This window comes from Scyliorhinus torazame, chromosome 7, assembly GCF_047496885.1.
Source record: "Scyliorhinus torazame isolate Kashiwa2021f chromosome 7, sScyTor2.1, whole genome shotgun sequence".
NCBI lineage: Eukaryota > Metazoa > Chordata > Chondrichthyes > Carcharhiniformes > Scyliorhinidae > Scyliorhinus > Scyliorhinus torazame.
Window position 1 is genome coordinate 102,876,379 of NC_092713.1, and position 16,298 is coordinate 102,892,676.

At 47.0% G+C, this 16,298-nt stretch overlaps 1 protein-coding gene across 19 annotated transcripts in view; it reads right to left on the minus strand.

The window, feature by feature from the left end:
- pde4dip (phosphodiesterase 4D interacting protein) overlaps nucleotides 1-16,298 on the minus strand; it is an 888,328-nt gene that overhangs the window by 334,088 nt on the left and 537,942 nt on the right. For all 19 annotated transcript variants that reach the window (XM_072511203.1, XM_072511204.1, XM_072511190.1 and 16 more), the window contains 5 exons: nucleotides 14,142-14,234; nucleotides 11,510-11,749; nucleotides 9,993-10,151; nucleotides 3,196-3,309; nucleotides 1,832-1,969 (listed from right to left, as the gene is read on the minus strand). In XM_072511203.1, coding sequence (XP_072367304.1) covers nucleotides 1,832-1,969; nucleotides 3,196-3,309; nucleotides 9,993-10,151; nucleotides 11,510-11,749; nucleotides 14,142-14,234 — 744 coding nt within the window. The remainder of the gene's footprint in view (nucleotides 1-1,831; nucleotides 1,970-3,195; nucleotides 3,310-9,992; nucleotides 10,152-11,509; nucleotides 11,750-14,141; nucleotides 14,235-16,298) is intronic.

Sequence of the window (16,298 nt, forward strand, 5' to 3'; positions counted from 1 at the left end):
AGGTCAGGATGTTGAACCGAGTGGAAGGTCTGTTGATCGATGATGGAGACGGCAGCCGTATGTCTATTTCCACTACCAGGGGGTTCCCGTTGACTTGGACTAATCCCAATTGGTGCCACGTTAGGGGCCATGATGCAATTCAGCTGCATCAGGTTGTCCTCCTCAGGCTCTGGCTCGAGGCGAGCTTGTCATCTGCCCAAGGCAGCGGGTCCTTGGCCGAATCTGGCAGCCTTTGTTGCCACACGTTCTGCAACCTCAGGCCTGGTGATGTCGCTGGTACTTCCATTCATCGTTCGGGGAGATGCCACACTGATCTGTGGTGGCCTTAAACCATTGATTTCGGAAGGGTCGTTGTGCAGTTGGTTGCCATTTCGGTGGCAAGGGTCAGGGTCATGCGAGCACTGCTCTGAGGGGACGCTACACACCTTTATGGGGTTTGTCCAACACTATGGACACTGTAGTCCACAGAACCCTGGAGTTTCTGAAACCCCTTCTCAGCATTTTCATGGGACAAGGCTAGCTCTTTTTTTCTTTTAATTTAGAGTACCCATTTCATTTTTCAAATTAAGGGGCAATTTAGCGTGGCCAATCCACCTAACCTGCACATCTTTGGGTTGTGAGGGTGAGACCCACGCAGACATGGGGAGAATGTGCAAACTCCACATGGACAGATGGAACCCAGGTTCTCAGCGCCGTGAGGCAGCAGTGATAACCACTGCGTTACCATGTCGCCTTGGGACAGGGCTAGCTCGATGGCTCTTTTTAGGTCCAATGTTGTCACGCTGTTAATCCCATACACCAAACAGTCCCTTAACATTTCAGAGAGGGATGGACCAAACTCAATGTTCTGCCAACCTTCAGTCATGTCAGGAAGTCTGTTACCAACTCCCCGGAGACCGCACAGCTGTGTTAAATAGGTATCGCATAATCATGGATGGTTTTGTGTCATAATGATTCGACACCAACTCCACTAGTTCATCAAACCACTTCCGAGTCCAAGGCTGCCGGGTACGTGAAGCTTTGGATTATGCTGAATGTTGGGGCCCCGCAGGCAATCAGGAGGATTACCTTCTGTCAGTCCTCTCCACTGATGCCGTTTGCCTGGAAGAAGTACTGCATTCGCTCGGTATACTGGGCTCAATGTTCAGGCCTGCATCAAAGGCCTCTAATCTCCTGAAGGCTGGCATTTTCAAAACTTCACTGAACTCGCAGCTGAGCGGCAAGTTCCGATGCGACTGGGATGTGCAGAATCGTAATTGCTATTTTTACCTCGTCGGCAGTATGAAGACCCAGTATGTAAGGTAAACAGTGGTTTATTTTGGTCAAAGAAAATGGCTGCTACAGTGGCATACACACACAGTAAGTCCCTGTTGGGATTACCAGGATGTTGATCCATGCCTGGGCCGGCTTATACATAGTCCAGTAACGAGCCCCAGCTGGGCAGGCCTCCACCCACTAGCAGGAAAGCTTGTTTTCCAAGAGTCCCACGGGGAGGTCTATGAGGGTATCCCGTTGGGCCTCGTGAGGGTTATTACACTGCTGATGCAGAATGTCTGTCTTACTATAATTGGACAGGTAGCCCAGAGGCAGATGTTAATACCGTTGCTCCTGGAAAGAAGCTCAGAAAAGACCACCCATTAGGATATTGGGTTCTGAACTGAAGACAGCCCTGCAGTTTCAACGTTCCTCGTTTCAACAGAAACTAGATAAAAAAGATTCCATTAAAAGGTGCATTAAACAGAGTGAAGTAGAACCTTTCACTGCTCTAGTTGATCACACCATCCTTTCTCTTTCCTACAGATATAAACAGATGTGCAGTAAGTCCACTTACATTGATAGTCTCTTCATTATTGGAGAAGATACAGCGGAATCTCTCCAGATCTCTTTCTTTTTCACGTAGAGCCAGGTGTAGCTGCTGTATTTCACTCTCCTTTTCTTCCAAGGTACTGAACTTGTCATCGATAGCATGCTGGAAAGAAACAGTACAAGTGATCTCCAACTCATTCTAAGATAGATATGCTGTCCTGATTCTTGGAAAGTTACTCCAGTCTTGAAATCTGAGACCCCAGCTAAATCAATTTGGAGTTGTGACAAATGAGTAATAATCAGTTAGAGAGTGCCTGGAAGTTTTGCATGTTAAATACGTTATTGAAATACAAATCGTTGTGAATCATAATGTTGCAGCACCAGTTTTCTACCACTGGAGGCATTTTTAAAATGTTCCTTTAATCAGAAGGATCTATTCATGTTTTTCCAATAAACTACTCATTGGACAATGGATTAATGTGATTTCTCCAAGGAGTGAAAGTTTTGACAAAAGCAAGTTTGGAATATGAAAAGTATATTCTGTCCATCAAGCCTTTTTCTTCCCCCACATACAATTATAAAACTTTGCCACATGTATTTAGGGCCCAATTTCAACTCGGTACAAGTGAAAGTGAAAGGATTCAGAGAGATTTATAAGCGAATCTTTATCTCCTGAGCGAATGTTCATCAAAAATACTCCAATTCCGAAAAGCAATCAAGCAAGGTATCAGCATGTTTATCTATCCTCATACCTTCATTATTTAACCATTAGCAGTTATCCATCTCAGACAAGTCCACTTACACTGTGAGGGGGCAAACATTCTTTTAGTCTCAACTTTCCCTTCAGGCATGTTAATTTTTGCTTTCTAACCCCATGCTGACTAACCCATTTTGCTCAGATTGTTTCCAACAGCAATTTATAGGATTCCCAACTTAAGCTCACTTAGTTGCACTCAACTCCTGGTGTGGGTTTGAATCCAACTCAACTACTTGAATACATAAACTAGGTTGGCGTTCCTTCAATGGGAGTTTTTGTTATTGGATGTACCATCTTTTACATGCAATATTAAACCAAGATCCGATCCACATGTTCAGCATTGCAACAGCTTGGGAAGGAAGCTAGGGAAGATTTTCCTCATCCCCAAGACTGTGCAATAATGGTGTAAAAGAGCATTTAAACAAAAATGAGGATTAAAAGAACATTAATTTCAAAGTTAACAAAGTACAGGCTGTCTTCCAATTTAGTCATTATAGGTTTAGTGGAATAAACAGTCACTAGTACTAGGAATACATTTAGTAAAGAAAGCCTGAAAAGGTGCAATTGAGGAATAAACAATATCCTTTGTACATTAAGCGTAAGTAAATAGGAAGCAAGGTACTCTGACCTACCTCCAAAGCTTTATCTCTCTCTTTGATACGTTCTCGGAGTTTATCTACCAGTGTATCTCTTTCTTCTCCACTTTGTTCTTCATTTTGCTGGCATTCAAAGAGTTCAATATATTGCTGCAAACATACAAAAATAATTCCTGGAAAATCCTTGGCTTTACAACAGAATTCTTTCACGTTGGACACCTTCAGTCCAGGTTGCTAAAATTAAAATTTCTCTGCAGTGGCTGCTGAAGGATCTAAATGAAGAGCTGAGGCTCTGTCAACCCAACTCCCACTCAACATGATGCCTAGCACTAAAATCCCCATACTTCCATAATAATTTTGAAACCTGACTTGCTCACTCACTGTAAGAAGGGCTGATGTTAGAAACATTAGGACTGCTGAGACAGTGGAATTTGAGTTTTTACACAATTGCTGCAGAAATAATGTTGAGACTATTTGTGTTCACCGTTATTAAAATGTAAGCCAGCCAAAACTGTCAGCCATCACAAATGAACATTCTACGTGGAAGTCAGTAAAAGTTGTCAGAGTCCTTTCTGTTTATTTCATTATTTCCCCTTTCTTTTATTTTGACGTTATCACTTTTTATCCATGGATGATTAATGGACAAGTAACTTTAAGTCAAGCATCAGAGAGGAGTGAGGAATTCAGAAGTTACAGAGAGAACACTCTGCTAGATTGAACAGGAGACCTCAGATGTTTCGGCACCAGAGAGAGATGGGGTGGGACTCGGTTTGATTGATTGGCTGGTGGCCAATGAATTGGCCAAAAGGTCACACTCTGCTCAGGAACAGGTGGTAATTGAATGTTATCCCAGTGGGTTGGTTCACAGAGACCTCAGGGAGCAGTTGAGTTCAGACACACAAAGACACGGACCTTCTTTCTCCCTCTCTCTCTCTCTCTCTTTCTCACTCCAGAAAGGCTATAAGTGCTTTTTGAAGCTGCAGAGAATTTGAATGAATGAATCTACAGGGAACCAATACAGGCTACAAAGACAAGGACCTGGGGCGAGATTCTCCGGAAACGGCGCGATGTCCGCCGACTGGCGCCCAAAACGGCGCAAATCAGACGGGCATCGCGCCGCCCCAAAGGTGCGGAATGCTCCACATCTTCGGGGGCCGAGCCCCAACCTTGAGGGGCTAGGTTGGCGCCGGACGAATTTCCGCCCCGCCAACTGGCGGAAAAGGCCTTTGGTGCCCCGCCAGCTGGGGCGGAAATGACATCTCCGGGCAGCGCATGCGCGGGAGCGTCAGCGGCCGCTGACGGCATTCCCGCGCATGCGCAGTGGAGGGAGTCTCTTCTGCCTCCGCCATGGTGGAGCCGTGGCGGAGGCGGAAGGGAAAGCGTGCCCCCACGGTACATGCCCGCCCGTGGATCGGTGGGCCCCGATCGCGGGCCAGGCCACCGTGGGGGCACCCCCCGGGGCCAGATCGCCCCGCGCCCCCCCCCAGGACCCCGGAGCCCGCCCGCGCCGTCTTGTCCCGCCGGTAAGGTAGGTGATTTAATTTATGCCGGCGGGACAGGCATTTTAGCGACGGGACTTCGGCCCATCCGGGCCGGAGAATCGAGCGGAGGGGCCCGCCAACCGGCGCGCCGCGATTCCCGCCCCCGCCCAATATCCGGTGCCGGAGTCTTCGGCAACCGGCGGGGGCGGGATTCACGCCAGCCCCCGGCGATTCTCCGACCCGGCGGGGGGTCGGAGAATCTCGCCCCGTGTCTCCATCTCTCCAGAAAGACTCTGAAACTACAGAGACCTGAATGAATCTACCGCAAAAGTCCTCAAACGGAAAGCTAAGTTTGAAGAGGAGTAGGGTGCTGTAAACAAACATCTGAAATTGTACTTATGATTTTCTCCCCTCTCCTCCATGTTTGTCTGCCTTGTGTGTATATGTGTGTGTATATATTGTGGGGAATTAGATAACAGTTGCTGAATGTTTCATTATAATTCTTGTTATTAATAAAAAGTAATTGTTTTATATTTACAAACCTGGTGACTGTAATTATTGGGCCGGCAAGGGCCAAAGACTTCGGGTATTTTTCTAAGAATTATTGTTTAATTCACTTGTATTGCGACTCTGGGTCGCAGGAGGCTAGAATTGACCGTGTACTAGCCAAGGGTGTTGTAACAAAGTTACTAACCATGTTAACCTGCTCTTCAGGAGCTGCACTTTACCAGTACCTTGGTAAGAGACCCACCATTGAAACACCATTGAAAAAGGGTGTACATGATAAGATAACAACTAAACATATTAGAAAAAGTCAGGGCTTGTTCAATTCCACATAAGTAAATTTTTAACGGTGACACATCTTAAAATTTGTGAAACAACCTCTCAGTCACTGAGAATTAAATTTTACAAGTATGCAGTCCCATATCTTCAGATTTTAATTATTGTTGAAATTGAAAAATAAAACATTTTCTTTTCTGTCTCTTCTATCTTTCTCTTAATCCAATACTTCTTTCCTTTTCTATTTTGTTTCTGTACATGATATCATGACAACGGATCATAGCCCAAATCACTTTGACATATTTAACTTTTAAATGAACTGTGTTTTTTTAAAAAAAGGTCATACAAACCAAAGATGGCTCAGAATGTAAATTCTGAGGATGGCACAGTGGCACAGTAGTTGATGCCTCACAGCTCCGGGGTCCCGGGTTCAATTCCAGCCTCAATCGACTGTATGTGTGGAGTTTGCACTTTCTCCCAGTGTGTGCGTGGGTTTCCTCCGGGTGCTCCGGTTTCCTCCCACAGTCCAAAGATGTGTAGGTTCGGTGAATTGGCCATGCTAAACTGCCACTTAGTGTCCAAAAGGTTCGGTGGGGTTACGGGGATATGGTGGAGTAGGATGCTCTTTCAAGAGCTGGTATGGGCTCAATGGGCTGAATGGCCTTCTTCTGCACTGTAAATTCTATGATCTATGTAATTCAATTACTTTCTGAAAAGTTCCTATGTAGATTAAACAAAGTCTCAAAAGAGATTGCGGAATATTGCACCCTGATTGGCAAAGAACTTCAGACAGAGACACTTGAAAGGTAGAGATGCAATGCAAAAACTGAACTATAATCTCTCGTGGTTGTAGAGATAATGGAAGCTGATTATCATCTCAGCAGAAACCATCTCCTATGAGTTATAACCAGACTGTGGACATGATGTGAGTTGAAAGAAAACAGTTTCTGGCCGAAAGGCATGTTTGTGTTTTTCCCCTTCCAGGAACACGCAAAGAAAGGGGTTAAAAGCCAACAGCAACCCTGGTCTCTATATGCTAGTCCGTATTCTAGTTCCTCTGTGTTTGTGTGCTGTGAAGGTCACAGCTGAAGATCATTCACTAGGCTCCCTGCGCTTGCAGGTAAAAAGGAAAGTCTCTCTCTGATTGCTGGAAGCAAATCACAAGTCAGCAAAACCACAGTTGAAAAGGTAACAGGGCAACTCCTTGCAGCTAATCTGCAGAACCAAGAATCTTCAAACCAACTGCTCAATGCTGAAATCAGCATTACGGGAACCACCCAACTTAATGGCTGCAATATTTCGCTATCTACTCCTCACGGACAAGCCAAAGACTGATTTTTATATCTTTTTCAACTTTTATTTTTGGACTTATTTCTAATCTGTGCATATAGATTTCATTTTATTATTTTTTTCCTGCATTTTAGAAACTAATAAACTCACTGGGCGAAATTCTCCGGAAACGGTGCGATGTCCGCCGACTGGCGCCCAAAACGGCGCAAATCAGACGGGCATCGCGCCGCCCCAAATGTGCGGAATGCTCCGCATCTTCGGGGGCCGAGCCCCAACATTGAGGGGCTAGGTCGGCGCCGGACAAATTTCCGCCCCGCCAGCTGGCGGAAAAGGCCTTTGGTGCCCCGCCAGCTGGCGCGGAAATGACATCTCCGGGCGGCGCATGCGCGGGAGCGTTAGCGGCCGCTGACGGCATTCCGCGCATGAGCAGTGGAGGGAGTCTCTTCCACATCCGCCATGGTGGAGACCGTGGCGGAGGCGGAAGGGAAAGAGTGCCCCCACGGCACAGGCCCGCCCGCGGATCGGTGGGCCCCGATCGCGGGACAGGCCACCGTGGGGGCACCCCCCGGGGCCAGATCGCCCCGCGACCCCCCCCAGGATCCCGGAGCCCGCCCGCGCCGCCTTGTCCCACCGGTAAGGTAGGTGATTTAATTTACGTTGGCGGGACAGGCATTTTAGCGGCGGGTCTTCGGCCCATCCGGGCCGGAGAATCGAGCGGGGGGGGGGGGTGGGGGGGGGGGGGTGTCCGCCAACCGGCGCGGCGCGATTCCCGCCCCCGCCGAATATCCGGTGCCGGGGAGGTCGGAGAATTTTGCCCACTATTTCTTTAACTCAAGAAAGCCTGGTTAAATTGGCTCTTTTTAAAAAGTAAATGCATTTGGACAGGGAAAAGGTATCCACGAGCGATGGGGTCCTTTTTAAATTGACCTTCTCACAACCAACCGATGGGATTGAGTAACGAAGGGGAGGCAGTGCATCCCTCCTCACCCAGGAGCACAACAATTTAGGGTATCTCATCCACAACAAATTGGGGGAACTCGTCCAAGGGGCAGTTGTAGTAATGATTACTTTTCCTTGTTCAGACATTGTAACCAGTAAAGATTCTTCAACCTGATTTATTGGGCAGACATATAGTTGCTTGCCCTTTCACATTGGTACCAGATCTGCCGTGGAGGATGCTTGCCGAAATGGATTTCTAATCACTACCAGTTCCAGTGCAAAAGTCCATAGAAAGTCCATGTGCAAGAATAATTGCAACAAATGGCTGGCATCATTCAGTCACTGCTGACTGCAATATCGGAGTCATTTTCTGATTTAACCTGGGAAGTCTGCTACTTGTAGACTTAGTAAAACACTAACAAATATTTAATTAAAAAAAGAACCTATATTTATGCAGCACCATATTTATGTCCGTGTGGAGTTTGCACATTCTCCCCGTGTTTGGGTGGGTTTCCCCCCCACAACCGAAAGATGTGCAGGCTTGGTGGATTTGCCACGCTAAATTGCCCCTTAATTGGAAAAAATGAATTGGGTACACTAAATGTAAAAAAAAAAGTTTATAAACATATAAGTAAAAGTAGCAGATGTTTTCAGACAAATAATGCAGTGAAATGATTTAGAGTTTATTATCCCTGAGGTGTTTGTTGAGGGACAGGTGCTGGACTGGAAAGTGCCAGAACTCCCCTGATTCAGTTTTGAATGGGGCTGTGTCTTACGGCCTCTCGCTGGCATATTTGAAGGTAGGGGTGTCTCGTAAAATACAATGGGTGGGCTTCCCACTGCCTTTCCACTTACCCCAACCTACCTCCCATATTATAGCTGGGGAGGTGTCAGGCTGCCAATCCGCTCGTGGGTCTATGGAGGCCCTTAAATGGGCAATTAGTGGCCTATTAAGGGCCTCATTTTACCTCCATTGCTATTTTACAGGCAGCAAAGGAAGGCAGAGGCCAGAGGCGAAGCCCAGCAGCTTTCAGTGCCTAGGCTACTGTCGGGCAAAGGGGTTACCGTCTCTGATGGGTTCCTGTGCCCATCTGAGGCACCACCTCTCCCAAGATCATATCGCCCCTTTAGCCTCCCCACTTACCTCTAGCACTCGGCACCCATTCCCCTCCTCACTCTCGCTGGGCTCTGCCAAGGAGGCCCGGCCAAAATCCCAGACTGATCTGGGGCTGGAGTCTCCGATCCCCGAAATCATGTTCAGCAACGGGGCGGAGAATCCTCGATGACGACGAAATCGGGGGCGGTGCCACTTTCACGATGCTCCGCCTTCTGAAAAGCAGCGTACGCTAGGACCACACCGCACAGCTTCGGCCTCACACTGATGGGATTACAGAGCTGTTGGGTGATCTGAGCAACCTAGAATGGATTTCTTCCGGATGGGGGCAGATGTGCCACTCTGAATCAATTCAAGTTGCTCCCAACATATATCATTGCAGAGCAACCAGATTCTGATTCAATGGGTTGAAGACCAACTTTTCCTTCAGGTGTGTGTGTGTGTGTGTGTATAGGAGGGGTGGGGGTGATATGTCTCCATGCAAACTCCAGCTCATGGAATCTTTAATGTCCACCTGAACCACCAATACATGTCAACGGACAGCACCTCCGATGAATCCCCACTCATTCACTAGTGCACTGAAATGTGCTCCTGCCCGGAATGGGGTTTAAACCCACATCCTTCTACTTCAGAGTCCATGCTCTACCAATTTGACAATGTTGGCACGCACAAGCACAGGACCTCAATCCACCTCAGGAACTTCACCAATTTTGCTTCTGAGCCCTCTGCTAGAATGTATATAGGTGCTATTCTGGAAACCTACCCTCTTCTCACTTCTGGTAAGAATCAACATAGCCATCTGAGCAAAATTCAGAGCATAGGCTGAGATTTAGAATTCTCCACCTAAGTACTAAATAACATAATGGCATGAGTTACAAAAAAGCAGCCAGGATCTTGCTTCTGACTGCTATCCAGTTCGGACTCCTCTTGGGAAGTGTGTGTGAACTGAATGAGGCTCAGCTATGATATACTTGCCAATTGAATAGTTTTCTCACTGAAGGCACCAGCACAAAAATGAAGCATAGGAATTTTGAGGAGGTACCACTGGGCTGCCAATATCGGTGTATAGCCCAGCAAGACATCTGAACTTCAACAGAGATGGGGAGGAATGGGAAGTCATCCCGCAGAAGGGATGAAATCAATGGAGGGAAAGATAGTATCTATCTGTAAAACAAAGCGTAACTGGATTGTGTTGCTGTGAGGTTCCAGGATTGGATGCCTCTTCGTACCTGCAGGAAGTGCTCTTTATCCTGTAATCTCTCTTTCAGGCACTGGATGTTCTCCCCCTGGACATGGGTTTCACGCTGATGCTCTCTCTCCAGGGCTTGATAGTGCTGCTCCTTCTCAAGGAACTCCTGGCGCACCTGTTGCAGTGTGTTGCGCAGATCCTGAATCAAACCACCAACAGCTAAAATTAGTGGTCGCAAGCCACAAAGCAAATGCAGATTCTCTGCACCAATTAGCACGCAAAGGAACCATATGCCATAATTAATTTTGCATATATGCTGCAAGTCTAAAATTAGCTACAATATTGCATCCCAGAAACAGTAAGAAAACAGTGGAAAATCCAGATCAGTGGCAGATGCAGAGATATTTTGGTGAACTAGTGCAAGAAATTTGACAGTCATGAGACTTGGGTATAGTTAATACATTATTCTTCACCAACATCTGCTCTAATTTTTTTTTAATCGGGTGTATAGCCTTTTCATTTAACATGTGGGCCCTTTAAATTTATTTTCTTGGTTGTGCACGTGCGGTAACTTAAAGGGACCAACTTGTACTTGAACTGCATGGGAACTTCCAAGTTGCTGTGTGGACACACAATTTAAAAAGAATGTGCTCTTTACCTCGGGGTCCCAGCTTCAAATCCAGCCAGTTTATCATGTGAAAGATTCTTTTGTCTCAGGTAGTAGCAACATGGTTCCAAGTGTTTATTTGGCATTGCCACTTGGCACAGATGGAAACTCTCAGACAGAGAGGCTGGAAGGATTGGTGCCAATGATGGAAAAAGTTACACAAGTAAATTAGAAAGTGCTTCTCCATGTTTGTGGATAAGACAGAATACAGGAATCTATATCCAATGTGCTACAAAATTCCTGATCTGGCAATATGCCTGACAGCGGATAATGTCACTCCCGAATAAATGCATACCTCAACTTAGGGAAAAACAAAGAATACAGGGCCGGAAAAATATCTTAGCCAATACAATGCATGCAAGGAATATATACACATGGACCTGAATTTTCAGGATGGCGAGTGCTTGGAGCCTGTTGTCTGGAGAATGAAGAGACCCCACTGTCAGGGGGCAGGGGTAGGCCAGAGGGAGTGGGGGCCTGAGGATTCAATTCTGTGAGGGGAGGGTGCCCCCAGTCTGAAGGGGTCTTTGTTGGATGCCTCGTCCCCCCCCACCCCACCTATTTCCTGCCCAAGATCAAGGGTCAGACTAAGATCAGTCATTGGGTGCTCACCAACCTGAGAATTGAAGCTGGGCGGGAAAAGGCACTTAAGTGGCCACTTCAAGGTCCTAATAGAGGCATGGGTGGGCTTCCCATTTGAGACCCTGTCTGACCCATCGTAAAGTCGCGCCTGGGTCAAGGCGAGCGGGAACTGAGAGGGAATCCTATCCGCGCTATTTTACATTACCCCCCTCTTCCAAATCTTCCACCTGAAAACCAATTGGGGAGGAAGGTGGGAGTGTAACATTCTTCACTTCAAAATTGTTTTACATTTAACACCAAATGCTTACTTGATTGTGTTTAATGGTAGCCTCCTTTTGCTGATGCATCTCCTCCAGTTCAGACTCAATCAGTTCTTTCCTCCTTCTGGCTTTAGTCACCTCATACTCCTTCTGGCGTATTAGCCTCTGCCTTCGCTGCAATTCGAGCCGATTGGAAAAGGAGGTACTTTGTAGTTCCAGCAGCTCAGCTTGTTGTTGGGCATGTGGAGTTACCGCCTGCCCATTAATACTCTGACAGGATGCACAAAGCTATAGTCCAAAGAAAACAGAAATGTGTATGACGTGGAGTATAATGAGAAATAGGCAATATACACAAGCAATAATGAGGATAAAATGCCTTTTTTCATCTTTCAAATTATTTAATTAACATTTCTTCCTTCGACATCTTGTAATATTATTCCTTACCTCAAGGTTAAGCGGTCAGGCAGATAACTTACTTTCAGGGCTCAACTTCCATTATCCCTGGCTCAAAGGAAATGCACTTCCCGTTCCGCAATCTGAGCACAAATCTAGCTTTACACTTCAGTACAGTGGAGACAGTGCTGCACTGTAGGAAGTGTCATCTTTCAGATGAGGGGCAGAATCATCTGCTCTCACTGGTGGTGAGTTTGGGGCTGGGAAGGGTGGTGTACGTGAACCCCACCACCTTTCTATCTCCACCAGAAATAAGTTCTAGGTGAGAAGGTCCATGGTCAATGTGCCTATCCCGCCACCAATTGAAGCCTTTAATAACTACTTAGGAACCTCAGCCCACCACCACTGGGTTTAACCCAGCTGCAACTTGGCCTGTGGCATGCACAACAGGTGAACCCGTGGTGGCCACTTGTCACCTTTGGCAGGTGGGATCCCTCCATCAAAGGAAATCAGTGTCTGATCAAGGGACTGGATTTGCCCTGGAATGAAGACCCTGGGGCGCAAGTCCTGCCTAGTGAGAACTGTTGGACAATCAGAGGCCTGCAGGTCTTGGGCTTAGCAACACCACGTGGAGGGCAATGGCTGTAGCCAGGAAGAGTCTCAGGATCACAGAGGACTCAGCTACATATACAGCATGCCAGGGGGATTGCTGGTTTGCACAAATTCACTATTTTACAACAATCATTACACTTCAAATGTATTTAATTGGTTGTGAAGCACTCTGGCAGGTCCTGAGGTTGTGAGAGATCTAATTAAATGAAAAAACTGTTCAGAACACTCAGACCTCCTGTCCTGCTTCAGATAGCGAGGGGCAGGTGGAGCATGAGCTCAAAATCTCATTTTTTTAAATGGCACTTCCAACAGAATACAAATTCATTCGTTTAATGCGAATGCTCAACTCGAACAGCAGCCATTTGCTGTTATGATTGGATCGCTAGCAGCCTTTCATTCACTATGAGATGAGATAATATGGCATACCGTTGTCTAAAATACTTAAGTAAATTATCAAACTTAACAAAGCAGGGTTGCAGGATTAACCTAGATCATCTGGTGTGTGGCAGTGATGCGTGCATTGCCGTTCCCCACAATGTTTTCAACGACCTGATGATTCTACCCATGTTCAGCCCTTATCTTCCGATCCTGGCTGAAACAGAAACAGATCAGTGGAGTCTCGCCAGAAAGTTCAGTGAGTGAGGATACTCGGGGAAAGAGAGGACATACCCCCTTTCATAAGTCTCAGTCGTCAGTAAGTTTTTAAAGATCCAAGTCTTTTAATGTGGATTAGTGAATGGATGAGTGAGTGAATTGGTAGGTGGGTTGGCGAGTGAGTAGATGTGTGAGGTGGCTAGTTGAGTAGGTGGGTGAATAGATGAGTGGATGAGGTGGGCGAACATAGGTAGGTGGGTGACTGGATAGTCGGGAAATCTGGGGAGTAGTCTGGTTGTCGGAGGTACAGTCAGATGGTTGGGGGTAGTTGGGACTGGCAAGAGGTATAGTTGGGTATTCAGAGGATTATTCTGGTGGTGGTTGGAGTGGGGGTCAACTCCGGTTGGGGGGCGGGGGTTGCTATAGTAGGGTGGTCCAGGGTCACTGGGGTGTAAATGGTTCTGATCAGGAAGGTACTGTGGTGGTTGATGGGGTACTCATTTCTGGTCTACTTGTTAGAGGGTGCTTGGGAGAAGTCGGGTGGTTGGTGTGATGATTGGGTTGGGGGGTCTGTTCGGGGGGGCAGTGGGGTGGTCTGGGAGAGATTGGATCGGGAGGGGTACTTGAGACAAGCCTGGGTGGTACAGGGTGGTTGGAAGAAGTAGTCAGGTTTTCTTTGGGGTGATTTGGGGGCTTGGTTGTAGTGCTCAGTTGAGTTACGCTGGCTAATCATTGAGTTAGACCAGGTATTAAACTGTCTTAACATTTCCAGAATAGGCTTGCAGGCATGTCCCATGAATCTGCCCCAAGTCTCTGCCCTGAGATCAGGGTTCACCGAGGGTTCCGGGCAGCAGAAATCAACACATTGGAAATTTAAATGTCCTAGGCAATTTCCACGTACGTCTGCATTCAAGTCAGGACTTCCACAGAATCCCAATGTTATCTCCCTTCGAACAAGACATAACCCCCGAGGAACGGCAAGTACAGAATTACAGGCAAAATTAGTGAAAGACAAGAAAGTTTTGAAGTGCAGAGTGTGCTGTCCAAGGCTATTTAAGTTACCTTTTTACTTGTTACCTACCTTTAGGTTTTCAAGCTGACTTCTGTGAAGTATCTCCCTCAGTTTGGCCTGAGTCTCATTCTGGCCATCGATCACATGATTTACCTCTTCAACCTGGATTGGTGTGGGGTTGCAAGGTTGATGGAGGGTTGCAGGTGGGAGTGACAAAGACATTGGAATTTCACGGTCTAAAAATACACTGGTATTATTACCATCTACAAAAGTATCCAAAGTTTGCAGGTTGTGGCTGCTCTTCAAGGGAGACAATTTCTTCCGGTTGCTATTTCGTGCAGCAAACACTGAAAATCTTCACACTACGTTCACAACTTTGCTAACACATATCACCCATTTGGAAATGACAGTTGCTGATATTAGTGAGAAGATACTTATCACATTCATCAGGCTACCTTCTGTCTCCAGGATCTAGACATTAGCATACCCGTTTGAAATGAATGAACAATTCTGTTAGAACAGTCTGGATTCCGTTTTGCACACCAACATCACCAACAGTCATGTTTTGGCTCAATTTCTTTAAAAAAAAGCAAACAGTGAAATAAATGTTATTCCTCCATGTTCCAACAGAATTTTTAAGTTTAGGAAAATTTCCCAACCCCTCTCCATGGCCTATGGTTTACTACCTCCAATCCCAATTCTGAGCCCTTTCAGTCAGACGGAGGTAATCTGTAGGTCAGGTTGTCGGCATGCACACAATCCACAGCCAGAATTACAACCTTGTCTCTGGAAAGGCTGCATAGATCACAGGTTCCACGTTGTACATGGCAGCCACCCTGAAATAAAATCAAACGTGGAATTCTTCGGAGATTTGGCTTTTGCAATTTGCTGCCATAATGTTGAACTGTTGAAAGCATAAAGGAATACTTTATGCTTTTACCCATTTCCTTGCTGTTATAACCTGCCTACTTACGATTGGCTGGGGACTTATGACTATCCCACAATCCTATGGGAGTATGAACTTCCCCAATGAGGGGGGCGGAGAAACTCCTAGTATAAATAAGCTGGCCAGTTCAGGAACCAGCAGGAAGGAGAAGGTAGCAAGGGAAGTTACTGCTACTGTTATGTATATATTGTTATAGTAAATAAATGTTATTATTTTGTATCCGTAAAACTCGTGCTGGATTCTTCGTAGCCCTTACAAAACTGGCGACGAAGGTAAAAGTGAATAGCTGTCTACACTGCTGAAGCCACCTCCCTGGATTTTTCTTGGATACAGGTTGGAAGTTGTTTTCTATTATACCATGCCTCTGTACGGACGTTTGGATGTTTTTGATGCTGCGCTGGAAAGCTGGAACCAGTACACACAACGGATGCGTTACTATTTCCGGGCAAACAATATCACTGAAAACGAGCGCCAGGTGGTCATATTGCTCACCGCCTTCGGGCCGCATACGTTTGGGGTGATTAGGAGCCTTACGTACCCAGCTGCGCCGGACACCAAAACGTTTGACGAACTTGTGAATATAGTGGGGCAACACTTTAACCCAACCCCGTCCACGATAGTCCAGCGTTGCCGGTTTAATACCGCTGAGAGGACCCCTGGAGAATCCCTTGCCGATTTTTTTATCCAGGCTACGCGGGATTGCAGAATACTGTGACTATGGTGAGACCTTGTCAGAAATGTTACGCGACCGTTTGGTTTGCGGTATTAACAATGCAGCAACCCAGAGAAAGTTGTTAGCGGAGCCAACATTGACTTTTCAACAGGCAATACAAATAGTCTTGTCCCGAGAGAGCGCAGAGCGAGGAGTACAGGAGCTACAGGGAATGGAAGTGCATGCCTTGGGGCGCAACACTTTCCGCCCAAAAACGTCCCCCCGCACTCCTGCGGTACCTTGGGCGAGGCAACGACCGGACCGACGCCAGTGGCCATCGGACATTCCTCCCCGAATGGAGCCTTCTCCAGAGCCAATGGATGAGGAGCCATGTCCGTGTCAGACTTGTAGGCGCCGACCCCGTCGCGGACGGCGGTCCTGGGGACGCCAGAGGCGCCGTCCTTCCGACCGAAACTGGGACCAGCCCAGGGGCCGTAACTGGGACCAGCCCAGAGGCCGTACCTTCCATGTGGATGAACCTGCGGCGACCACTCCTGAGGACGTGGAGACGGAGGACGACTGCCTGCAGCTGCATTGTGTGGCAGCTCCCCGTGTGGCCCCCATTAAG